Source organism: Taeniopygia guttata, chromosome Z, assembly GCF_048771995.1.
Source record: "Taeniopygia guttata chromosome Z, bTaeGut7.mat, whole genome shotgun sequence".
NCBI lineage: Eukaryota > Metazoa > Chordata > Aves > Passeriformes > Estrildidae > Taeniopygia > Taeniopygia guttata.
Genome location: NC_133063.1, coordinates 80,301,873 through 80,328,714, shown reverse-complemented (window position 1 = coordinate 80,328,714; position 26,842 = coordinate 80,301,873). Strand labels below are relative to the sequence as shown.

The following is a 26,842-nucleotide window of genomic DNA, read 5'->3' as shown; positions in this document are numbered from 1 at the left end:
ATTTTTGTTGGGTTTTAAATTCTAAGGCTGGAGGATTATATAAATAATTTAATAAATTTTCTCATACATGAAACACTGTTGTGCATCCAATTTCTAGAGATGCATGTGCAGCGTCATATCAACCATAACTATGAAAATAATTTAAAAAGCACCTTCTTTATTTATGGTTTATTTTATTTTAGAAGATGGCAGAAAACACAAAGAAGAAATTGGCACTTGCACTTCTACTTTAAAAATGCTTCAAAGAAGCATAAACCAAAGGATTTGCAATACAATTGTCTTTATTTTCTTTGTGAATCATATTCACAGAGTAGTATTTCCCCTCCCACCCCTTAGTTTCATAATCATGTTGTTTACTATGGCAAAATAAGTATTTTCATACTTTGATCTATTCCTTTCCCTATTTGTGTTTTCTGGGACACAAGTAGAAGAATGGTCAGTCAATAAGGAGAAGCCATGATATTCGAAAGAACAATGTGATTTAATTGTTGTTAATTCATGGGCATTAAAATTCTGATACATTGTGAAATAGAAGATAATGATAGAGAACACGATGCTAACAGTATTCTCTCATGAACATAAAATAGCACAGGCTTTAATCCAGTTATTAAGCTGCTTTTCAAAGTTTTTATTCAAGCACCTAGCTAGCTGAGTTGAAAATAAGAAAACAGCCTGACATTTGACATTACAAAAGGAAATGGAGTCATTAGCTGTAAAAATAAATACAATTCGTGTCTTCTTTTTTTTTTATTTGTGCCCACTTCTCAGGTAATCATACACATTTCATATGGTTTTTATACGTGCTTACATTAGAACTATTTATTTTTTTACACACTTATTTTTTTCTCTTCCACACAAACGCGTTTTCACCAGACGAGCAGAACAGCTTTTATAAAAGGATGTAACGTTGTATATGGGTACACAGACCTAAATCTAGCCTGATCCCAAATTAGACTACCGAGCTCCTGGTGGGCAACACGGCGGGTGTGAGCCCACACCCTGTGACTCCACACGTGAAATTTTGACACCGAGCGCGCGACGTCTCCCGCGCGAACTCACGGGCAACAAAACCCAGCAGTAAAATTCGGCCATCTGTGGTCACAGCCATCAACTCGGTGTCCCTCTGGACACCCTGACCCCCAAGTCACCCTCCTCATGCTGCCAAAACAGGGGGAGCCCCCTGGGTGGGTGGTGCAGAGCCTGCTCAGCCACCATCCTGGGGTTGTGCTGGGATTTGGGGGATGCTGGAAGCAGGGGAGGGTCAGGGGATGCTACGCCCGGACCGTGGCTGGCCCGGGGAAGATGTGGACACAAAAAGGCAGAAAAACAAGAGCAAGCCTGAGATTGCTGTGATTTAGGACCTGACCAGCCATCTCCAGAGCGTTGCAAAGTTGGTGAAAGGCTGAGCTTGGCCTTTCCCGCAGTGCCTTTGGTCTAGCAGTGAGGGCACTTCAGCCAGCCCCACGAGTGGGTTGGATGTGTACACTTTTTTTTTTTTTTAATGCAGGCAAAATATAATCCCCATTCCTGCAAAAAAAAAAATTAAAGAAAAAAAAAAATGTGTCTGGGTGAAACCCTGTAAGGGGTTTCTTTGGAGAGGTACAAAAAAAAGAAAATTTCATGAGGGTCTCTTCACCTCTGTGCAATAAGAAAACCATGCAGCCTCATCCAGATGTAGCAGATCTTTGGGGAGGATAGAGCCAGCTACGTAAGGCTCCCCTCTTTACAGCAACTCTGGATCTAGCTGTGGTAATACTTGGATATTCTCTACAGCTTCTCCCACCCCACAACCTCTCTGTCCAAACTTCAGAAAAAAAACTGCAGGCTTTTCAAATTTTCTGAAGGTTGGATGGAGGAATGACATATATTCCTGTTGATCATGGTCAATGCCTTTCTGGTTGGGTATTTTACATTTCTATTAACATTTCCATTTCTTTTCTGCAAAGGTTTCAGAGAAGGCTCTGAATGGTCTGAGAAAATGTGTGAAATGGGCACTGATTTAAAAATGGCTGTTCAAGAAAAGTTTCATGGTTTTAGGGACTTGACCTAAAGTAAGTCTCTATTTATAGCTAAGGGATACCATTTTGAGAAAATCCAATTCCTAACAGAATAAAAAGAGGCAGGTGGGGTTTGGCACTGAGATTGCTCCATCTGTAAAGTACGAACAGATATCCACAGAGGATGCAAATATCCCCAGAAGGACGGAAATTTGCTTCTGAGTTCAGTGGGAATGAACTCCAATAAATATATCTTACGCTGCAGCTCCTTGCCATATCTTGTCCCTGGTTTGCTCACAGAGTCTTAAAACAGGACCACAACCACTCTGGGAAAGAGATTTATTTACTGTTCACGGGAAAATAGCTACAGCAAACCATCCATGAAAGCATACAGGTTGTGTCCTAGTTGGATTAATATCACTATACCTCGTTTAAATTATGGAAACAGTGGGCAGCTATAAAACTTTGAGTAAATACAAATGTTGGTCCTCTGAGTTCTTCGTAGTCAGCGAGCGTAGAGTAGGAAAAAGAGTTCTCCATTTTTAAGTGGTAGAACCAATACTGGATATAGAACATCAAAAACCGCTGAAGAGATTACCCGAGACCAAGACACTTTTAATCAGTGGCCTCTCTGCGTATATTTTTTTTTTTTTTTTGGATATCCAGCTTGAGACACCATAAGTGGAGCAAATTTTCAGAAAGCCTCGAGCACCTGCTCTCTGAAAAACTGGTTGCATTAAGGTAGCTGAAGATGAGCACCAAGAATTGCTGCATCCAAAGTGAGTTTGCATTAGAAATCCCAAATTCCCTCAAACTGGTACTTAGGGAGGACCTAGTGCTTTAGGCAGCTCTGAAAATCCTAGGCACCATGCACAGTGCGTGTTTTTCTCTGACACTGGCAGATTTAGGTAAACATCTTCCACCTAGACCACTGCAGATTTAGTGAAAAGTATTTCAATAGCTTTATTTTCTCTTAACTCTAAGGAGGACTAACTACATAATTCAGGGCTAACGATACTATATTATTTCATTGATAGTTTAAAAAACAGATGTACTTTTTAGATACAAATAAGACATAAGGAAATGTTTTTTTTTTTTCTTTTTCTCTTCTAAAACTTAATGGCTGGTTTCAGATTTTGTCTAATAGTCTTTGTTCAAGACATTACCATTTAAAATATTTTTTTCTAATTTTTGTTTCTTGTGATGTGTAAATAGCTAAGAAATATTAAATATTGTAATGTTCTTTAATTAAGACAATAACATTTCAAAGGCTAATGTAAAATCAAGCTGCTAAAGTTTACAATTTCTCTGTCCAGCAGTTCATTTATACAACTGCCCTGAGTAGATGCTATTATGCTGCTTAGCAAATGGCCTTTAAGAGTTTAAAAATAGCTCAGTAAAGCTACTCAAAGGTAATACAACACTTCTCAGGCATCTTTAATTGGAGAGAAGAAGAAAAGAAGAGTTTTCTCATTAGTTAGTTATTCACTCAATGATTTATACACGACAAAAACACAATTGAAATGTCCAGGAGAATTAATTGTGCTTCTTCCTATGCATGGGACCATGAGCTTATTTTTCAGAAAGGCAAGGTTTGAAGCTGTAAAACTAGTCCTATTTTTGTGGACCGTTTTAGCTGCTTTTATTAAACTCTCCGTTGTTCCCATGTGAACCAGTGAAAAGAGTTATTTGCTAACATATATTGTTGTGAGATTTCTTTGCGAAACCTCACTGATCCCCTTTAACAAAAAGATTGTTTTATTTTAAAATTCCTGTCATAATCAATTTGCAGTGTTTCTCAAACTGGTACAAATATGTAAAATCTGTGCTTTTAAAAGCTTCTGCTTTGAGTAGCCTTACACTCCATAATTGTGCCCTAGCAATTGTCAAGCTCTATTGCATGCCCCATTCATGAAAATTATAAATTTTTTGGGATGATATAGCTTAAAGAATTTGAATCTAAAAGTTCCTTACCTAGAGCTCCCATTAAATTATATTAATTTAAAATATCTATGGAATGATATTCTCACAAAAAAAAAAAAAAAATCAAAAAACAAAACACTAAAACAAAACAAAAAACCAAAAACAAACCAATGGGTTTGGGGGAAGGAGTGTCTACGAAAATGACTCTTTACAGTATGTAAAAGAGGTTTATCACAGTTTTGGTAGCTTGCATGAGTTCATACCCAAAAATAAAAAAAAAAAGACATCTTTCACACGTTTCTTTAAAAAAAAAAGCAACAAAAACCAACAACAACTTTCACGCTCTAGGTATACCCTCTCAGTTGTAGGCCCTGAAGCAATAGACACCGTACAGCTTGTGCTTCTTGTCGGGGAAGCCGACGAAGCGCACGGCGGCCTCGCTGGGGCTGCAGCGCTTCCGCGGCCGCGAGATGGGGTAGCGCACGCTGCCGTCCGCCAGCCAGCCCGCGTCGCAGCGGTCGTAGCCCAGCAGCTTCCAGGCCGCGAAGATCTGCCCCACCTTGGCGATCTGGGAACCGTCCTTCAGGCAGGCCTGCACGGCCTCGTCGTAGGTCAGCTTGGTGGGGTGGATCAGGTAGTAGAAGCGACCTGGAAAGGAAAGGAGGAAGGCGGAGTGGTTAGTGGCGCGGAGATTGGGCGTTGATGGTGATGGAGGTGTTTTTCCAGTCTTAAATTCTGTGAGCACAGAGTTACAGAATCAGATAATTCACAGAATGACCAGGTTGGAAGTGATCACAGAATTACAGAATTCACAGGATGACCAGGTTGGAAGAGACCTTCAAGATCATCAACCGGCCCTAACACCTCAACCAAACCCTGGCACCCAGTGCCACATCCAGGCTTGTTTTATACACATCCAGAGAAGGTGACTCCACCACCTCCCTGGGCAGCCATTCCAGAGCTTTATCACCCTTTCTGTAAAAAACTTCTTCCTTATATCCAACACATATTTCCCTTGCAGAAGCTTAAGACTGTATCCTCTTGATAGTAAAAGGGTTTTAAAATCATGGGGATTTAGGGTTAAAAGGAAAATTAAGCTTAGTAGGCCCTGAAAAGAAAAATAAATACCCTAAGTACATGAAGACCTTGTACCTTGCTAGATACTTCACTGTGTAGCTAGTACATGATAAATGATATAACTCTTAGATGTGATGATGGTTTAGTAATTAAATATAATCACTGTTTAATCATAAGAATAATCATGAGAAACTGCGGTCAGGAGCCTAAGAAAGATCACGAGAAACTCATGTCAATGTATGCAATAGAACAATATAAGTTTAATAATTAATATGTAAGTGATATAATGATAGAATATAAAATATGTTCAGCTCGAAAGCCGTGTTGGAGTCAGATTTGGGTCTGTACCCCTGATTCCCAGAGCTCTCAATAAAAGCACCTGCAGATAATCATATCCTGTATTATGTGTGCTCCTGAACGCTGACACTCTGGTTCTGTCAGAGATGATCAACCCACCTCTGGTGATCAATCCACCCGACCTGCCCCACCTGACCACAGCCACCTTTCAGGTGATTCTGTTACCTCAATGCTGTTTCTTAAAGATTTTTACTTTTCATGCACTTTTTATACATCCACTGCTCTGTATGACAGTTATATAGCTCCTGGTATTTTTCCTACCCTTTCTCTTAGATTTTAGAGTAATAAGCTGACCTTCCAACACAATTCCTGAAATATTGTTTGGTCTTATTTTCAAGTAGAAGATCCACAAGAAGACATAACAGGAATTGGGGCATAGAAACCCTTGCACCACCCCAAGGGGAAACTGAATCTCCTATTGAATGCACCTCTTAGATATCCTAATTAATTAACCTTATAAAACTGTAGAAATTCAATAGCATCGGGCCCATAGCCCATGACTATAAATACATATGGAAACTTCCAATAAGGAATTTCTTTTTTTTATCTTAACATTTTAATACTGTGGCAAGGTTTTTTTTCTGCTTTGATTTCAGGCAACAATACTATAACACTGATTTTCGAGGAGAAATGGAGATGTTCTGTTGAAGGGTCATGTCAAGCAGTGGTTAATTTGGGTCTGTGCCAGTTGGACGTTGTGTTGTTGAAAATATTGTGATTTGATTTTGTATGGTGAGTTGATAAGTATCAGGAAGAAAAATAAGCTTACTCAACAAACAGCCCTGGTACAGAAAACAGATTATTTAAACAAAAAAACCACAAAAGGCAATGCCATATTTATTTCTTCTATTATCAAAGGATGGCATCACCACCTGAAGTCATATTCAGTGATAGCATTTAGGGGAGGGCAGCTGCAGGTAACATGTGCTCTTTTGCTCTCTGACAAGGTGGTGAACTTGTTTCTGATTAAATACAAACAAAAAAATTTATTTTTTTTTTTCTGTGAGAAAGCCAAGGTATCAAACAGCTTCTCAGGAGGAGAGTTTGAGCCTGTGGTGGAGCAAAATTTTGTTTGTTGTACGCCTTCACCAGCAGTTCTGCAGCTCTGTTTCTCTTTAGGCATCAAAGGGTATTTCCTTACCACAACACAGGACTGAACTGAGAGTGCTGCTAAGAAAAATGTTCCCTGCCCCAAGGTAATGAAAATGTATGCCAGAAAATAAAGCCGAAAAGGCAAAGTCTCCCCTACTAATCCATACACAGCAATAATATTAATATTGATTCCACTTATCAAGGCAATAAACACTCATTGTAAGCATTTCGTTCATTATACTTGGCGTTATTTATCATCACTGATTTGACAGCCAGATGGACTGCAGAAGAATCATGTTTCTTTGAAGACATTCGTTAATTTCCAAATAAATTCACAACTTTTCAATCTGCCTGTTCCTGAAGAGGAGAGTCAGATGAAAAAAAGGAAGGATTTTATTTTTGTGGGCACCTTCTAATTCCAGAACACACTCTTTACTGCTCAATTAAGAATGTACTTGAGGAAAATGTTAATTTTGTGCCTCATAAAAATCAGGTAGATACACAGAACTATGCCTAGTATGAGATTATTTTCTCAGTGAAGAAAAAGTGGTGAGCAAGGTAAGAGTTATGTCAGCTTCATTTTCCTGCAAAAATCAAACAGGAATTTTTGTTTTTCTAAATGAAGGAAAGTCAGGTCAGATCACAATTTAAAGATAATTGAATTAACCTTGTCTAAAGGTTGGAAATTGTATATCAAGACAAGAACTGTTTTTTAAAAAAACATTTACATTGCAGCTGTGGTGGAAAAGAAAGTTTTTAAAAATTTCATTGTTGTCAGAGACAGTCTCTACAGAATTTGCACAGAAAACTATCGGGAATAGGTAATCATGCTTTTGTAAAACACTTTTTTTAAACTCTGTTTTGGCAAGCTGAGAACATTTACAGCCTGCTGCCCAAGGGAATGTTTGCTAAATGGAATCCTGTTACTGATACACTGTTAAGAGGTTTCCCCAAAGCAAACAGGATTTCTGATTTAGGGGAAAAGGGGTTTGAGCTGATGGTGGGTAAACTTCACCTAGTTTATGAGCTCCTCCTCAAACCATATGTCAGTGGAATGTAATTTCCTAGGGATTTCCAGTAAGGTCAGGCTTTTGACATATGACATCAATAATAAAAACTCCTATACTCTGCTCCTCCCTCCAACAAGAGAAATTTAATAGGAAGCCCCACAGGGGTGCAATGTGTATCCAGAATGTCTGATTACATAGAATTCCATTAATAAACTCAGTACAGATTTGCAGTTTTCCCCACTGAAAATGGTTGGGATGAGGTTCCTAACTGTTCAATCCCAGAATTTATTAATTGTTGTGCAAGGATAGGGAGGAATTTACTGTCTCTCTCTCATTAATGTCTGGTGGTTGGGTCACTTCTACAGAGGATCCTGCCTGATTTGACTCCTCACACCAAAACCATGGGGCAGAGGGTTTGTGGTCAAACCTGCTCAAACCCCATCTATAACAGCTATTTTAGGATTTTGTGTGTAACAGAGCAGCTGAAAAAGGAAAACTCCAGCCACTGACCTACACACCCCACACCCTTGTGACTGTGGAATTTTGAGGGATGAATCACACTTGGAGATTTCTTCAAGCTTAGTGCTCAATTGAGAGGTTTATTATTGAGCTACTTTTATTAAAAAAAAAAAAAAGAAAAAAATGGAGAGAGATATTTAAGACCTGGTAAATATTTTGACATCCAGTGGTCCTCTCCAATAACTAATTTTGAATTAAATATGTGAGAAAAAAAAAATTTAACACACCAATATCAGTAATTACTTTGGTGAGTCAGAAACAACCACTCCTAATAAAGTGTGTGTGATTTTATTTTGGGTTCAATTTCTCTTTTTGGAGCAGTTGCTACATGCTCCCAGTGATAAAATACTCTGAAATAGTCAAATGAACAGTCAGCATTATTCAGACAGGACTTTCCACAGCTTTCTCCCATTTAAATGGCAGAGGTGGTTTGTTTGTGTCATGCACTGCTGTAATAAACAGGAGGCTCACAGCTGTGCTTTTAACACACTCTCAAAACTTTATTCTTCGTGTTCTTAACTTTGTTAAAACAAGATTTTTTTTTAATTTTCCTAGAGCTGATGAAAGATCAATTATGCACTATGGTTCTGTGGACAAAGTATGTAACAAAATGCATGTTAATGAGGGGAAAGTGTACTGCAAGCTGTACTTGTACTTTGGTTTATTTTCTTCAAAAATGCTTAATTATAGAGGACCTGATAAATAAATTTACATTTAGCTCTTTTAGCACTTTTCAGTGTGAAAGATTCTCAGGGATTTTCCTTCAAAAAGCAAAGCACTGTTGTCCTTCAGAAGACCTTTGAAAATAAATAAAAAATAACCACTCAGCTCTTCTATTCCACATTGCTTGGTTTATGGCTATTAAGCTCAGTGGGGAAGGTTGTAACAAAAGGATTAATCAGCATTTATTTCCTCAAATTAGTCACCTGGAGAGATGGCATGGGGGAGGAGCATCCCCATTCCTTGGGACAAGGAAAGGAGAGAAATTGGGGTGATCTGCAGCCCTGGAAATACTTTGGATGATGTCAGGTTGTGCCACCACACAGGGCAGGAACCCACAGCTTTTTTAAATATGACATGGACTAAGTTGGTTTCCTCTGGGCAGGACAAATGAAGGAGAAATTGGTTGTGAGAGATCAAAGTCCTCAGACTCCAGGAAATTCCAATGTGGAATTTTCAAATTTAAGTTAGACTTTTCCCATTTGTGTACATTCATTTTCAATAGCCCTTACCAGCACAAGGAATGTAAAAACAGATTGGGAAACATATTGCCATCCAGTGCAGGCAGAAAATATTTTGTTATTTCAAAATATTCTGATGGATTTCTCAGCATCAGGCTGGTGTTACTCTTTGCTTTGTTTTATGAAACATATCACTACATATCCTTATAAACTTGTAGCTTGCTCTTACTATTAGATATAAAGGGTATGAAATTATTTTGTGTTCTTGGATGAGAAACATGAACAAATCTCGTATGAACCAACAGAAAGATTTGAGTATAAATCAGCTACACAGACAGAACAAAATGTGCAAATTGTATTTTCCTTACTCTATGAAAAGGCATCGTAGAGGATAATTTCATAAAGTAACCAGATTATTTGGTATTGCAGCTTTGCTCAAACTATTTCCTTGGTAACAGAACAGCATGTAAATTTTTTTACTAATGATATAATTCCTTCATTTTTAACCATTGTTTTTTGTGTATTCAGGCCATCACTGTTGGGATCCAATAATTCCACAGGCAAAACACTGCACCTGGATTTGAATTCACTGCATTGAGGCATTGAGGATTACAGTTTCATATTTTTAACTGAATGGCTAAATACCATGGCTTTTACTTTTCTTTTTCAGGTAAAAACAAGCTTTGCATGTACTTCAGACCAAGTTTTTTTTTGCTTTGACAGCTGAATTATTTTAAATTGAATATTTTTTTTAATAATCTCCGAGATCATAATGCATTTGGGAAATTTTCTTCCATACAGAGAAGCCATTCAGAAGGTATCTAAACCTCACCCTACCTCTTTTTTAATAGAAGGTCCCAAAACTTTTTTTTTTTAATTCTCCTTATCCTTCCCTACTCCTGTGGGCCTTGGAATTTTCCCATCTCCATTACATAAAGTTGAAGGCTCCTCTGTTTCCTACTATCAGGAGACTTCAGCAGCCACTGGGAATGCACTGTGTCCCAACCACCTCTCATTTTCCTTGGCTCTTCCTGAGCTGAGAGAATCAATATTGGATCTTGCAGTAACAGGTTTTGGTTGTGTTTCTTTTTTTTTTTTTTCCTTTTTTTTTCCCCTTTTTTGTTTTGTTTTGTTTTTGGTAGTTTTTGTTTGGTTATTTTTTGCCTGCAACTGCTATCTTTGGCAACTGCCAATCCCAGCCTGGTGACAAAATGGGTCATTTTAACCTTTTCCCTCTGCAGTGAGGGAGCTAACATATACCATTAAACAACCTTATCCAAAATGCTGTGCTGAAAACAGGGAGCTGGATGATTGGCTGGGTTAGTTGTGGTTATGGAGGTGAGTTTGGGACAAGGAGTAGTGGAGAACACAGCAGGGACATGTGAGGAAAATGTAATCTGCTGACTTAAGGGAGTAGAAGCTGAGAGGAGCAGAAATCTGGATTTTCAGCTGATGTCATGAGTGACATTTGACACTGAGTTGTGGGGAATATCTACCTAGATCTATCTATATCATCTATATCTGTCTATATCTATCTATATCTATATCATCTATCTATATCTATCTATCTATATCTATCTATATCTATCTATATCTATATCTATATCTATCTATATCTATATCTATATCTATCTATCTATATCTATATCTATATCTATATCTATATCTATATCTATATCTATATCTATATCTATATCTATCTATCTATATCTATATCTATATCTATCTATCTATATCTATCTATATCTATATCATCTATATCTATATCTATCTATATCTATATCTATATCTATATCTATATCTATATCTATATCTATATCTATCTATATCTATATCATCTATATCATCTATCTATATCTATCTAATCTATCTATATCTCTCTATATCTATCAATATATCTATATATCATCTATATATCAATATCTATATCTATGTCTATATTTGTATAATCTATATCAATATAATATATATATTTATATATATGTATAAAAATACATACATATATATATTAATAAGTAAATGCACATGCATAAATATATAAAATATGTATTTTTATATACTTCTTTCTCTCTCTCCTCATTGCTGTCTCCAGGTCAATTTCAAGATTCCTCAAGGCTGAAATTCATGCCAGTGTCTTGTCTTCCATTTCTCTCCTACCTTATACCCTTCTTCTCCCTCTTTCTTTCTCCTTGTATCAGTGCACAGACAATATTTATCTTAGTTAGTTCTTGTTTTTAAGCCAGTTATCTTACTATTCTTTCCTTTTTTTTCCCCAAAAATTATGCTTCTTGTTCCTTAAGAGATGCTGTTCAGTTTCTGGTGTGTAAAAGCTTGGTGATCAGTGAGCAGTAAGTCACAAAGGTTTTACTCTGCAAGCATTAGAAAAAAGTGCAGCTATCACATTTTAATTATTTTTGTTTGATTATTTAATACCTTGGTGATATTTCTACAGTACAAGGTTAAATCTGTATAGAAGAGATGAGTTCATACAGGATTTCACCTCGGGTAAATGAAGCAAGAAAAATTGAGCCAGCATTTAATGGGATGAAGCAGTATGATTAAAAAATCAGCCAAACCTTTGTTTCAGATCACTTTGAACCTAATGTAATACTGTTGGCTTGAGGATTTGTTTGAGTTTTACTGTTGTATTTTTTTTTTTTTGGTGGGGGTTTTATTCTTGTGTGTATTTCTTTTATTTTGTGGTAGGTTTTTTTTTGTTTGTTTGTTTTGTTTTGTTTTGAGAGGGTAGGGTTTTTTGTTTGTTTTCATTCCTTCTTCCTTTTTTCTTCCCTTTTTTTTTTTTCCTTTTTTTTTTTTTGGATTGGTCTTTTTCTGTGAGGGGTGGTGCAGACTTAGCGCTGGAGCACATCTTCAGAAACCAAGGTTTATGTTTAGTTTTTTGTTGTGCTGTAGGATAAAACTGCTTCACTGTGGCTAAGCAATCTGTGCATAAATATAAAAAGGCCATTCTCCATGGTCTGAGTGGGCTGCAAGCCAAACCTATGCAGAGTTGTGTAGGAAATATCCTCAAGTAGGACACTGTAGAGGATTGGACATTCACAGCAATGCTTTCTAAATCTTTTCCTGACACTAGGAAAACCCTGAAATTATAGCAAGCTGAGATTGGTCATTTAATTTCATTTCATACTTTAAGAAAAAAAAAAAAAACAACTATATATATATATATATAAACTATATAGCAAAAAAAAGCTTGCAGTTGCTAAAGTAAGGTTTACAGAAGTCCAACTTCAGAGCAAAAGTGATTGGTGGCTTGTCAGCATAATAAGATTAGAAATCTAAATTATGAAGGAAAAAAGCTAGAAATAGGTCTGTTGATGGGGAACTATTAGTTATATTAGACCTGGTACATGAGCAGGAGCTGCTTGACACTGCAGAATAGGTGCAGTGATGATCAAAATTCTGTTTTGGTGACATATTTAACCAATAGGAACAGAATTACTATTGACTTCAGCAGGAAACCTCAGTCAATGACCTGCAGGTTCCTTCATTGCTTTAACTGAATTAAACTGGTTACACGCCATCATTAAAAGGGTGTGTATAAATTTTAATGGGGAATGTATAAATTTTAATCTCCTCTTTTAACAAAGGGGAGATATTAAAAAATCCAGGATATGTCCTGAGTTGTAAAAACTACCGTGTGGCAAACACGACTTTACTCTGCGCGTGTACCCTTGAAAACTCCACAATTATTTTATTACCTTGATTTTTTCATTCCTAGCATTTTCCAGGTTTAACACGAGGCTTTGACCAACCAAACACCACTTTCTGCCCCTGGAGTACCTTGCCTAAGCAGCGCTGTTTACAAGGGAAGGGCGAAGGAAACGCTCTCACCGTTGAAGTTGGACGTGAAGCAGAAGACGTCGTAGTGGCTCTTGTCCTTGTCCCAGAAGCCGTAATTCCTGACTCCGGGCACGGTGTTCCTGCCCCCGCAGGGCTCCCGGGGCTTGGTGATGGGGTACTGCACGGAGCCGTCGCTGAGCCAGCCGGCGTTGCACCAGTCCAGCCCCGACCTCCAGGCGTCGTAGAGCTGGTCAAAGGAGGCCATCACCGAGTCCTGCTCCGCGCACGCCCGCTGCGCCTCGTGGAAGTTCAGGTTGTACCGCCCCAGCCGCGGGGAGTAGGGGAACACCACACCTAGAGCAAGGAAAGAGGAGTTACCAGGCACTGAGAGAGCTGGGAGAAGCTTTGGCAGCCACCAGGAGGAGGAATGAACGGGAGGTAAGGTTTGGATCCATGACGTGCAGCAGTGTTGGTTTATTTCAGGGGAAAAACGCCCCAGCAGCGCAGGGTTTTAGGAAGAGGTTAGGGCTTTACCTCTTCAGCTGTGCCAAGGAAAATTTAGGTGGGATATTGGAAGGAAATTCTTTACTGCTAGAGGGATTGGTCACTGGAATGGCCTGCCCAGGGGGGTCATTGAGTCACCATCATGGACGTGTTTAAAAAAGACTGGATGTGGCACTGGGTGCCAGGGTTTAGTTGATGAGGAGGTGTTAGGTCATGGGTTGGACTAGATAGTCTTGAAGGTCTTTCCCAACCTAGTTCATTGTGATTCTGTGATTGATTCTGTGATTGATTCTGTGATTCTGTGATTGATACTGTGATTCTGTGATTGATTCTGTGATTGATTCTGTGATTCTGTGTTTGATTCTGTCATTCTGTGATTGATTCTGTCATTCTGTGATTGATTCTGTCATTCTGTGATTGATTCTGTGATTCTGTGATTCTGTGATTGATTCTGTGACTCTGTGCTGCCTTACCTAGCTGGATCATCTCCCCATGGCCTCATCCCCTTCCCAATGGGAATACTGCCAGGTCTGCATGCTGCTTCCACCTGCACCTTGCTGTCGTTCCCCTGCTCTCATAGTGCTTAAAGGAGGAGCAGAGCTACCTGGAATTATGAAACTACACATTTTCCATGGAAAATTCCTATTTATCCATCGTAAGGTCAATTTCTCATTTTAAAAAGAGGCAATTAAACCCTAGGATAGCTTTACTTTTTGAATTTATTTGTTTGGGGCTTTTTTTCTTTGCTTATTTTAATTTTGTTTGTTAGGGTGATTGTTTCTTTGTTGTGTTGTTGTTGTTGATTTTTTTTTTTTTTGTGTGTGTGTTTTTGTTTGTTGGTTAGTTGGTTTGGTGGGTTTTTTTTAGTGTGGAATGAGAGCAGGGAAGTTCATGGCAGCTATTTAGAAAGAAGAAATTGTTGAATGAATAGTTGAATTTCTATGAATTATTTCTTTTGACTCATAGACATTAAGACAAAATGTTTTGATCGACATAAAAGAGCATTGTGTTCTTTGCACGAGCCCTGGCCAAGATTTCCTGAAAGGCTCAAGACAGTTGCTTTTTGTTTGCATTTTTTGTGGGGTTTTTTGAGTGGATTTTTTTCCTTTTTTTTTCCAATTTCACATTATCCCAGTAATGGGAATGTCTGCCTTAACAACAGCGTTTCAAGGCTTATCTGGTAGGAGGCACCCTGAGGTTGGGTCACTGTGCAAGGAGCATGGCCCTGCCAAATGCTCTGTCCTGCCCAGGGGACAAGGACACAGCCTGTCCCCAAGCCCTGCCTGGTGCTCATTGCTGCCCAGACAGCTACAGCAGAGAGAACTCACAGCAGGGAACACCTCCAGGATGGTTTCAAAACCAACATCTAACCCCTGCCCTTACCTGACAGATTTTTTTTTCCTTTTCTTCTGCAACTTCTGATTTTATGGAAAATATCAGAAGTTAAACACTGTTCCTTGGAGCGTGAAAGACGTTTCAGAAAGCACTGAGGAACCACCTACCCATGTGGGTTTGATAAAACAGAAAAGAGAGACTTGAAACAAGAGCTTGGCTCAGACCACCCTAATATTTGGCAGAGCTTAGAAACTTAACCCAGATCTAAATTTTACGGTTGGCTTTAGCCCGTAGTCTCATAATAAGCTGAAATAAAATGGTATTAGAGAAGATACAGCTCAGAATGTTTATCCTCAGTTATCTCTGTAGAACGAAGTGCTGTAGGACTTGGGGGCTAAAGACAAGACAACACATAAGCCAAAAACTTTGCACTGGTATAAATATCCACCTTCCTTTTTACTTTTTTCCTGCTGTTGGATCCTCTTGCCTATAAGAATTTCACTGTCCTCGGGGCAGTGCAGAATAGAAGAGAGAAATTACCCAGTGGTCAAACAAGGCAGTCACCATGTGATGAAGCCACTCTTCTTTCAGAACATTCTAACCCATTTCTGTATCTATTCCACCAGTCTCCTAAAGTCCCCTTGCTTCCTCTTCCCTCCCTCATCCTTGTGTCATCCAAGTGTTATTTCTGTTTAACAAAATCTTTGCTATTACTAAATGTCAGAGACTTGGTCCAAGAAAATAAAGCATGAAAATGTAAACTTGGCAGGGTAATAATAAACAATATTTTGCTCTCCTTCATCAATTAGCTAGAGAGTCTGCTTCAGTTCTTTCCTTTTGTAAATCCTTTGTTAAAGGGATTTTCTGTTGTGTTGTTCTGAGCTGCAGTGTATGAATGTAATGTAACACAACGTGTGTTAAATTCAACTTCATAAACAAGACACTGAAGATGTTTCCTATATCTCTGTATCTCTGTTTTTCCTTCATCATATCTTTGTTAAAAAAAAAAATCCATTCCTCATCAGTGCTCATGGATAGAAATATCACTGGGTATAATAAAAATTTACCAAATTTAATAGGAATCTGAGCCTTTTTACTTTTTTAGAAATCGAATACTTTTTTTTTTTTTCAGAACTACATTTCCCCAGACAACAGGCTCCTTTTCCAATACATGTGTTTGATTTGCATGTACATTAAAAAAACACCCTACAAGGAGGAAAGATCAAGATATAAACTTACATACTTCTAACAACTGAGCAACTAATTGACAACTATTTAAACAGATTTGATTCCTCAAGGTTTCTAAAATCTCTTTTCAAGGGTGCTAGACTGTGTATGTAAATGTGTTACAAATCTGAGTTTGACAGTTTGGGACATAATGTTTTTATAACATAAATATGCACTAAACTGTAATATTAGCTTTGGGCTATATTTGAGCAGACTGCATAGAAGCTGATTTTTTGTTGGAGTTCATCTGCAGTACAAGCCTGCAACTGATTAGTGTTAATTTCACCCTGCCAGGGGTGGCCAGAGGTGATTTTGCTGAGGAAAATGGACTGGGTATGTGCTTTGTGCAGCTTTGAATTACCTTGCAACTTTGTTAATTTGTATTTTTTTTTCCTTTCATTTCCCTACCAAACCTCGCTGAAATTCATAGTGAGGGCTCAATATTCATCTCCCCTTTCTTTTACACTTTACAGTGCTGATCTTTAGTTCATGGCAGGGCGTCTTCCTCAGTCCTGGACCTTACAAACCCATCAAAGATTAATCCATCCCATCTGCTCCTGAATGGACAAAAGCTGTCCTGAGGCTCCTTGCTGCTCCCAGAGCACAGACTGAGCCTCAATTTCTGACTCCAGCCCCGTGCTCTGCCACTAGACAAAACACCCGCTCCCAAACCTTAACAATTTCAGCTTAAAAAAGGGAGGGAGGCAAAAACTTCCATTGTCAGAAGGTAAAAATCTGGTTACTATGTGGGAAGGTAGAGCTGAGGAGCCTCAGCTTGACCTTGGTGATTCCATTCCCCACCCGTGTGGAGCCTGAGTGGGGATATTAATTTCCATTGCAAGGAATTAATTAATTACAAGGAATGATGGTGTGGCTGCTCTCTCAAACCCACTGGTTTGGGAATAGGAATACCTATTCTCTGGAATAGGTTCTGCCCCCAGGGAGGGACCTCCTTGCTCCCAAAAGAGACAGGAAGAGCCTGAGACACATCAGCACAGCAGAGAATGAATGTATGCACCTGTGACCAAGAAACTGCAGTTTAGAAAATGAATCCTGTAATGGAAATTGGGATTTCTACCAAATCAGAGCATGAGAAATGGATGTATTACATATCCTCCCCACAGGAACACCAGCCTTTCTATGGATTTCTCATTCAAGTGAGCAAATTTACAACTCTCCTCCACTTGCTGTGTTTTTGTTGGTTTTTTTTTGGGAAATGTATTAGTCTTATTTGTATTTCAGAATCTTTATGTAGGTAACCCCTAAAATTCAGTGCAAGTAGTCACTTCACACACACTGTCAGTGCAAGGAGCTGCAGCACTTACCCAGGACAACAAGGTGAGGAAATAACCTCAGAAAATTAAACTCCTGTAATGATTTTTTGGGTGTTAATTACACCAGCACCACACACAGTTAGCAGTTTCAAGAGTATTGACATGTGGAAACAGCATAACACAAATTTCTGTTGATCCATATGGGGTGGGAAAAAATAAAAAAAGGTGTTTTCATAGCCAGAAATAAATAATGAAATAGGCTTCCTTGAGTTTTAGCCAAAACTGAAAAGTTTTCTTGCAGTCATGGGGCAAATGTAAGGTTTGTTATTTACTGTAGTGTACAATACAGTTTTATGCTGGAGGGTTCATACACTCAATGGCAAAATTTTCCATGCTGGATTTCTAAAAGTCCATAAAAACTGGTGACCCCCTCATTTTCACAGAGTCTCCATCCCCATTTTCCTGCCTGCCAGAACTGTCAGATGTCTGATCATCCAGCTGTCAGCAGGTATCAATCTCCCTAAAAATGAAACTGAACCTTGAAATTTTGGCCCCCCAGCATCCCATAACTGTCAGTGAGGTTGCTTAATTCTAATCAATAGAAACATATAAAATATGTTACATAAAATATAAAACATATATATAATATATATAAAATATAAAATACACTGATCTGGCCCAGGGCATATTATCCTCTTTTATTTTTACAGCTTTTATCAAAAATTTGGGGATCATTGCCTTTCTCTGCTCTTCTTAGCCTAATTACTCCTAAATATTTTTTTTTTTTGACACTTTCCTTTTGGGTTGACAATTTCAGACAATTTTTTAAACTTTTTGTTTCAGCTGCATCATTCAAGTACCAATTCTTGGAGCATGTGCAAACACAGGTCTGTCTGCAGAGCTCTGTCACAGAATGAATTACATTGGTCTACTGTGACTTTACTCTTGACAACCCCTCTTTGGTTTTTGTCCCAGGCACCCACAAAAACTCTGTCCTATAAACTCAGTTTTTCACCAGGGAGTAGAACAGCTTATCACCAGAAGATATTAGAAATACTTGGGGTTTTTTTGTGTGTTTATGGTTGGAACAGCAGCAAACAGAGGAAACAAATATGACATTATTAGGCTAAATCTGATTTCTCCTGCTCTTGAGAGAATGGAGTTGATTTCCTGTTGGTTTCAACTCTGCATTCCCCATTGTTTACATCCAGCTGAAGACCAAATGAACAGATTAAAAAATGATTGTTTTGACAGTTTGAAAAAATTGTTTATATGAAGCTTATGGATCTGTTTGAGCTATTTTGAACTAAAAAGTCTGGTTTTGAAAGGGATGCCTGCCTTTTTTTTATTTTTTCTTTTTCTTTCTTGGACCTAAAGACAACATACCTCAAAGCAAGAACATGAATGCTGGTGGTTTTCTGGTTCTTGGGGAGCCACACAAAGAGTTAGCTTCTATCTAGAAGCTGCTTTCTACAGAGGCCTTTAATGATTTTATCCAGATCTTCAAATTCCCAGTAGCATTGGATGTAAAAGGTAATTAGTTTACATCCTGTATTGCAAACTTAATGTGTTCAACTCTCACCTCTCTAAGAAGATAATTCTAATATTAAAAGATAATTCTAATATTAAAAGATAATTCTAATAGAGTAAAATACTGCTTAGAAAAATGCTGTCCTGCTGTCTCTGTCACCCCTCCCCTGGTTCTCCTGAAGGGAGAGCAGCACCTGAGGGCTGGAGCCTGGGAGGCCAAACTCACAAACCTGACACAGTGAGATCCATCACAGTGCCAGGCATCCATGAGGAAATACACTAGCAAAGCACAAACATAAAGAAAATTTAGTGTAGGACCATAAAAAGCTGCCGTAAATGAAATTTAATTTTTATTTTTTTTTCTTACGACTCGGACAACAATATCTGCCTGCTGTCACAGACCTTTTAATATGTCAGGCTTTTGACTTCCAGGGCACTGAACTAGTGTAAAACTCATGATCCATATTTTATGTGCGGGAGGAGATTAAGGCCAGTTCAGAGAGAAGATGGCTTTGGTGATGATGAGGTTGGTTCTCCATAAACAACATCCTGCTTTCCTCAGTACTTGACACTTTTTGCAGCTGATGTGCCCAGACCAACCCTGACCATCCCTCAGACCACTCCTGGTACTTCAGGCTGCAAACAGGATGAAAATCATGACATGATTTAGGACATGAACAGATCCTAAAACTGGTGGCTGTGGGAAACTGCAGTGGGTTCCAGTTCTGAGCTTTAGATGGTGCTCAGCACCATCTCTCTGGTCTAGGAAAAAAAAAGTTGTGGTTCCCAATTAATAAAAATGAAGAAAACACATCACAAAAATGTAAGGTATGCAACAGATTCAGACTGACTCTAACTTCAGTGTTTTTTTCAAAGCTAAAAGTGCCCAGTTATTATGAATGGTTTATTTAATAACCCCAGGAGGCTTTTAAGACTAGAAAATATAAAATACTGTCGCAGTGGGAGGAAAAAAAAGGTCCATTGAGGTGGAGGTCAACAATTTTGGTATTGATGGGCAAGAGTTTTGTACAGGGAGCTCACACTGGAGCCATCAGCTGCTTTGCACTGCTCTTGGGCATTTCTGGGTGTAAAATGCTTTGTCCTGCTGCCAATTAACATCCTCAAGGCCACCACCTCAGGACATCAGGCTACTGATGCAAATCACTCCCACTGTGAGATTAACTTGATTATTTACAGCAGAATTTAGAATAGGCTGATATATTTTAATTTTAGTCCAAATATTGTGGGTTTTTTTTTTCCTTCCCTGATCTGTTTTGCTTTGCTCAAATACATGAAGTGGAAATTAATGCCAGAACTACATAAAGCTGCAGGGGCGTTTTAAAAATAAGCACAGGGCATGCAAACAGAGGAATATATTCTATCAGCTATACATTTCCACTGTATTATTATTATATTTTAATACTTATCTTTTTATTAGGAAAATTCAGCGTACCATAGACCCAGAATTACTGGGTTTAGTCAACACAAGCAGGGTTGACACTGAAACCCTCACCACTTTTATTTTACTTGAAATATTACATTTTACCATGAAGTTTTGCAAAGAAAATTTTTCTTCTAGTTTAAGAAGCACCACAATGTCAGAAATAAACAGCCTTACACTGTACCATGTGAGACAAAAATCACTGGAAAACCATTGCTCCTTATGTTAGCCAGACACTGGTTAAAATATATAAACCTTCCTTTGAGCACATTTGAGCACACTTGGCTGAAAAAATATGATTCCTCCTCTACTTATGAATTTCCTTATTTTGGAGGAGGGACCCTGACCTTGTATCCAAGGCTGGTGCTATATTACAAAACAGTAACAGTAGAAAAGGTAGAAAATCTTTTTTAAAACAAATCTGCCTTGCGCTATTGCATGCAGCAAAGAAAAGATTTCTCATTGCTTTCCCACTGCACCTTTAATCCAATAATGAATTTCAGGTATGGATTTCTGCATGTGCACAAGCATTTGGACCAAGCTTCAGGCGAATTTGCTCTGCTTCCACGTCCATCAGCATCTCCCCTTCCCAGGCACAGCAGGAAGCATTTGCAGCACAATTCTCTTGCTTTTAACAGCATAAAAATAATGAACTTTTACTGCAGAGGAAGCAAGAGCCTTGGCAGGTGAGGAGAGCTGTTTCACTCAGGTAAAGTTGAGCCTGCCAAGAGGAATTTTCCCACTTCAGGGGCTGAATAGCTCCAGCAGAGCCTGCCCCAGTGGAGGGGAGGCTGAACACACCAGAGATTTTGGCCAGAAGAGAAGAATAAAGATTTTTCTCCTCCAGCTCATTTCTGTCTTCACTCATAACTGAGAACTGAAGCTAAACATGTAAATGTCCAGTTTTCTTTATCACATAAGTTTGAAAAGAACAGGGTGCATTCTTGTTAAAGATGAATTATGTGGGGTGGAACAACCTAAATGCACTACCCTGCTGGCATGGAAACTGGGCAGGGCTTTCCAGCAATCCCAGATGGGAAGTTTCTGTGGGCTCCAGCCAGGAATGGAAGAATAGATGGAAAGAAGTAAAATAAGCCCATTATGTTTATCTGGTTCCAAGAACCACTCAGACATTCTTATTGTGCATCTGCATCCTTTTTCCTTTTTCCTTTTTCCTTTTTCCTTTTTCCTTTTCCTTTTCCTTTTCCTTTTCCTTTTCCTTTTCCTTTTCCTTTTCCTTTTCCTTTTCCTTTTCCTTTTCCTTTTCCTTTTCCTTTTCCTTTTCCTTTTCCTTTTCCTTCCCCCTTTTCCTTTCCTCCTTTCCTCTTTTCCTCCTTCTCCTTCTCTTTTCTATCTCCTCTTTTCCTTCTTTCCCCATTTTCCCCTTTTGCTCCTTTTTTTCTTTTCCCTCCCTTTCCCCAGTTCTCTTTTCCTCTTTTTTCTCTTTTTTTTTTCAGTGCAGTGCTTTGGGGAAAAAAAAAAGAAAGGTTCAAACACTCTTTTACATGCATTGAAACTCATAAACTCTATCTTAATTGCATAAGAAGCAAGGAAAGATGAAATTTTGTCCTCTTTAAACCTGTTTCATTACTTTTTCACTCTACTGTCTTCAAGAATAGTGATGAAGAAAATGACTAGACACTACATGTAGGAGTTGTCCTGGCAGACAATATAAAGATCTAATTTATCTAATTATAAGGCTGGAAAAATGCAAACACACTGTCTTTGGAAAACGACTGTAAAATTTTTTGTCTTTAAAAGATTTGCATTTGCTTGATATTCTAAAATATCCCGAAGTTTCGTAAAATTACTGTTGCAGGGGAATTTGATATAATTTCACCTAGGTGAAAAGATGAAGTGGCTTCTGCAAAATGACAGGAGAAAATGAAAAACACATGGAACTTTCCACACTGTGTTTGCTCATCCCTTCTTGGTTCCTCTCACACCAGAATTTGGAGTTTGGATATGCCGTAGGCTAGTGTAAGTTATATTAGCCATGATGATGTTCCAATTTATGATTGTTGTCGCGGACTGCCAGGCCAAGATTCCCCAGAACGCAATGAATTCTGCTTCCTCAGCTTGCTGTTTTCACTGATGACACACAAAATCAGTGATGACACCAACCACTGATAAGATAAAATCAGCGATAACACGATATCGGCGATAACGCAGCGCCAGCGATAACGCAATATCTGATAACACAATAGCAGCAGAAGGAAAAAAAGAAAAAAAAAAGCAAGAATTCTCTAACATCACACCAATCCCACCCAAGGTGCGGCTCAGGGTGTTGCCTACCTTCCAAATTGAGGGTCACCACTGCCGTGTCGTCCTCCAGCCCCTCGATCACCTCGCACTTGTAGCGGCCGTAGTCCTCCAGCCTGATGTTGGTGATGACGAGCGAGGCGTCGTTCTCGCTGCTCTCCCGCAGGGACACCCTGCCCTGGTAGCTCCCGTAGCTCTTCCTGTGGTGCCCCATGGCCACGAACACGTCCACTTCCTTGAGGTAATCGTAGGTGAGTTTGGTCCACTTGACGCGGATTTTGTGGGTTCCTGAGCCGGCGGTGGAGGTGTGCTCGTGGTAGAATTTGCATGGCAGTGTCACGTTGCCGCCGCGGTGGGAGAAGATTTTGGCTTGTTCTGCTACCACGAGGAGACGGGGCCCGTTTTCTGTAGGATTTGAGGAGAAAAAGGTAAAAAAAATAAACCACCCGCCCTCCAATAATTGGTTTGCAGTCTTCCTTTTACAAAATGGGTGTGGTCAATTTTAGCTTTTTATGTTTTTCAGATTCTGTCCTGATTTAGTGTGTAGCTCTGAGATTCATATTTAGTGTTAGCAAGTTCTCCTCCCAGGGTAGGTAGACTCTTTTCCCTTGGAGAATGAAAACAATTCCTTTTCTAGCTTGACCAAAGAGAGCATTTACAAGCTCCAGGCCCAAAAATTATAAACAGCAGTAAATTGAAGAGAGAAAAACAAGCAGGATGGGACTGCCTGGGCTAAAGCTGGAATTGGACAATTAACCCCAGTGTGCAAATGAATCAGAACTGATCAAAGTTCTCTCAAAGAGAGCCCCCATGAGCGCTCGTGCATTTTGGGGCCATTTTGGGTCATTTGGGTGCAGCCCTGGCAGGGCTCTGGTGCTGCTCAAGGTGCATCCATGGAGGAGATCCTTTAATAAATCCCTGCTTTATTCTGGAGCTCTGTCCAGCCTCTGTTCTAGGTCTGCCTTCACAAGGCATCACCGTTTGCATCTGCAGGATCACTGCCCTGCAATCATTTTGGACCTCTTCAGTAATAAGATTTATAAACCAGTTATAAATAATTATTTGCTCAGCTCAAAGCATCTCAGTGCCCCTCACACAGGCAGAGACCATCCTATATTCATGAAGAGGGAGCTGTGTAAATGGATTTACAGAGTTGTATTGCTGATGAATGTATGCCATCACCTATAAAAGGCTCCAAAACACTTCCCATATTTTCCTTGTTCAAGAGTTGTATATCAGTGCTTTATTTTTTATTTTCATAATTCAGTTTTTCTGGAGGATTCAGCTTATTCAGGCAGCAGCACACAAAGCTCCTCACGGTTTGGGATGCAGAGAATCCCACTTACAAAGCAGAAAAACCATTTATGTACCAAACAACATTATTTATACTGACATGAAAAGCATCAGAAAAATTCTAAAGTAGATATTTTAGGCATTTGTATTTGCATTTTATTCCAGCTTTTGAGTGTAAGTTCCTCTTCTGACAAGAGTAAGGAAGTCCAGCTGCTCTTCAAACGTAAAATCTGATCCTCTGCTCACCACCCTCTTTATCATCCCAATGTGTGTTTTTAACTAATCTTTTTTTTCTGACCTCCTTAAAACTGGTCGCTGTTATATCTTTTACATTTTGATCTCACTTTTCATGCAAACCTGTATGTGGCTGTCTCCTCTCCTCCTCACCCCAGGTTTCCTGCTTTCCTTCCCTCTAGTAGCAGATGTTGCCCTGTGAAATAATCTTGCTTAGGACAGCCAGCTGGGGCAGGTGCTCGCTTCCAGCCCTGAGTCTCTAGGGCTTTTACAGGCTGTGCTGCCTTGGGAAAACCCTGGAAAATGCAGATTTCATGTGCTGGTCATCAGATGTACCCAAAAGTGAGAGTTTTCCCTCCTTTCAGTACCTCTTGCCTTGTTCTTCGTGCAAACTTTTTCCTTTTCTTTTGCAAAACTGACTGAGCCCATTGGGGCTTGCTGTCCTTGACCTCTGATACAGTGACCAAAACCCAAATAAATCACCAGCTCGCTGGGGAAGCACCACCAACTCACTCTGCATCCACAGGCTGTGAAAAGAGACTTTGCAATCCCCTGTGCATGTTCAGCAAGTCGACGTGGCTGCCCAAAAATGCGATTCCCCACTCTGAGGCTCGAACTGGCCCTCTCTAAATCCAGCAAAAACTGTGGGTGAGCTCCCAAAAAACCACAGAGGCTGCTGAGAGGATGGCCCTGTGAAGGATAGCAGCAATTTTCTGCAGGTTGGTTCAGAAAAACAGTGATGAAAACATGTTATCAGCGAGGGAGATGTGGGTGGCTGGAGGAGGGAAGGACTGGTATGGATGAAGAGCTCTCCATGGACCTCCAGGAATCTGTGGTGTGTCCACAGCAGCAGGGGTCTGCAGGGAGCCTTTTGGATCTCTCCAGACACTTCTGAGGCCTGATGACAGGTCTGTGGTTAAATGAAATATCTGCCCAAACCGCAGCCTCAGCTGGATTTCCCTCTCTGCACTGAGCTCCACCCCAGGGAATGCAGCAGTTTGTGTCGATCCAAACACGTCTGAGGGTGGCAATTGCAAAGAAAAGCTTGCTGAGAGCAAATGTGCATCTGCTTGGGGAAAACAGGTATCCCAAAGGGTCAGTTCTTTGTCAGGAGGTGCTGTGACCAGAGCATTGCTGCTCAGGGCTCCAGCTTCCTCAAGAATGAGCAAATTTGAGTGCTGCAAGGTGTTTTGGCAGGGTGAGAGACCTTCCTGCCTGGTGAAAAACCAAAGCAGGTTGCCCACAGCCCCTTTTAAATGATGTTCTTTTTCACTTCCCTCCTTTCCAGGGGCTCAGGGATTCTCCAATAATCCATCTTCCCCCTTCTGAGGAGGGCATCCAAGGAGAGAGGTGATCTGAGGTAAGGCACCATGGAAAGCCTTACCAGCAGTTTCCACAGGAGGAGGAGGAGAGGGAAGAAAGTGAAGACAGCCAGCACAGCTAGTCTGCAAATTTTCCTGTTTCCTTTGGGGACAAAGATGTTCCACAGTCCTCTGTCCACCTTGGGAGGAGAAGTGTTATGCTTTGGGGTGGTTATTACCGAGAAATCTGATTCAGAGCTCGGCTATGTTGGGTCTTTAACACTGAAATAGCGGAGTTAATAAATATTAGCAGAAAGGACTGACTCAGGCTGTTAATGCTCACTCTTTCTAACAACTGTGCCTGTGCCAGCAGGGCCTGGAGGCTTGCCCAGAGCACTGTCACATCTGACTCCAGCAGCAGCATCCGAATATGGGGATGTTCCTCCCCGCTGGCTGCCTCCCGCCTCCTCTGGCCCTCTGAAAATAAGGAAAGGGAAAAGGAAGGGAAAAAAGGAAAAGGAAAAATAAAGGAAAGGAAAAAAAGAAAAAAGGAAAGAAAAAATAAGGGGAAAAAAGGAAAGGAAAAAGGAAAGCAAAAAAAGGAAAAGAAAGAAGAAAAGGGAAGGGCAAGGGAAGGGCAAGGGAAGGGGAAGGGAAGGGAAGGGGAAGGGAAGGGGAGGGGAGGGGAGGGGAGGGGAGGGGAGGGGAGGGGAGGGGAGGGGAGGGGAGGGGAGGGGAGGGGAGGGGAGGGGAGGGGAGGGGAGGGGAGGGGAGGGGAGGGGAGGGAAGGGAAGGGAAGGGAAGGGAAGGGAAGGGAAGGGAAGGGAAGGGAAGGGAAGGGAAGGGAAGGGAAGGGAAGGGAAGGGAAGGGAAGGGAAGGGAAGGAAAAGGAAAAGGAAAAGGAAAAGGAAAAGGAAAAGGAAAAGGAAAAGGAAAAGGAAAAGGAAAAGGAAAAGGAAAAGGAAAAGGAAAAGGAAAAGGAAAAGGAAAAGGAAAAGGAAAAGGAAAAGGAAAAGGAAAAGGAAAAGGAAAAGGAAAAGGAAAAGGAAAAGGAAAAGGAAGCTTTTCTCATCCTGGAATATCTCCTTTGACCCTGGAGGTTCCAAGGGAGATGTGACACTTGAAATGTGCCTCCACCCACAATCTTTGCAAAAGCCAGTTCTTTTCTTACAGAAAATGTGACGATGTGCCCCTCTCACTGGAAAGACAATGAGGCAGAAAATTGCATTTCTGCTGCTGCTTCTCCTGGATCTGGGAGAGGAGGAAGGACCTCTGGCTTTTGAGGAAAAGCAGATGCCAGTCTGGGGAATGAGGCACAGCTTGGGCTAGAACACACGAAGGCAGCAGGGACTTGGGAGCGAAAATGAGATGACAGAGGTTTGGGAAGAGGCCTAAAGGTCTTCATTATCCAGTAGCCATGGAGAGCCAGGGCCAAATCTACCTAAACTGCACATTTTCGGGAGAGTGGCAGAATGAATGGTCTC

At 40.0% G+C, this 26,842-nt stretch overlaps 1 protein-coding gene across 1 annotated transcript in view; it reads right to left on the bottom strand.

Moving 5' to 3' along the window:
* Positions 1 to 462: 462 nt before the first annotated feature.
* Positions 463 to 26,842, bottom strand: part of HAPLN1 (hyaluronan and proteoglycan link protein 1) — a 63,679-nt gene continuing 37,299 nt past the window's right edge. The window contains exons 3-5 of the mRNA XM_002190812.5: positions 22,564 to 22,935; positions 13,009 to 13,311; positions 463 to 4,568 (exon numbers count right to left, since the gene is read on the bottom strand). Of these exons, the coding sequence (XP_002190848.5) occupies positions 4,279 to 4,568; positions 13,009 to 13,311; positions 22,564 to 22,935 (965 nt within the window). The 3' untranslated portion in view covers positions 463 to 4,278. The remainder of the gene's footprint in view (positions 4,569 to 13,008; positions 13,312 to 22,563; positions 22,936 to 26,842) is intronic.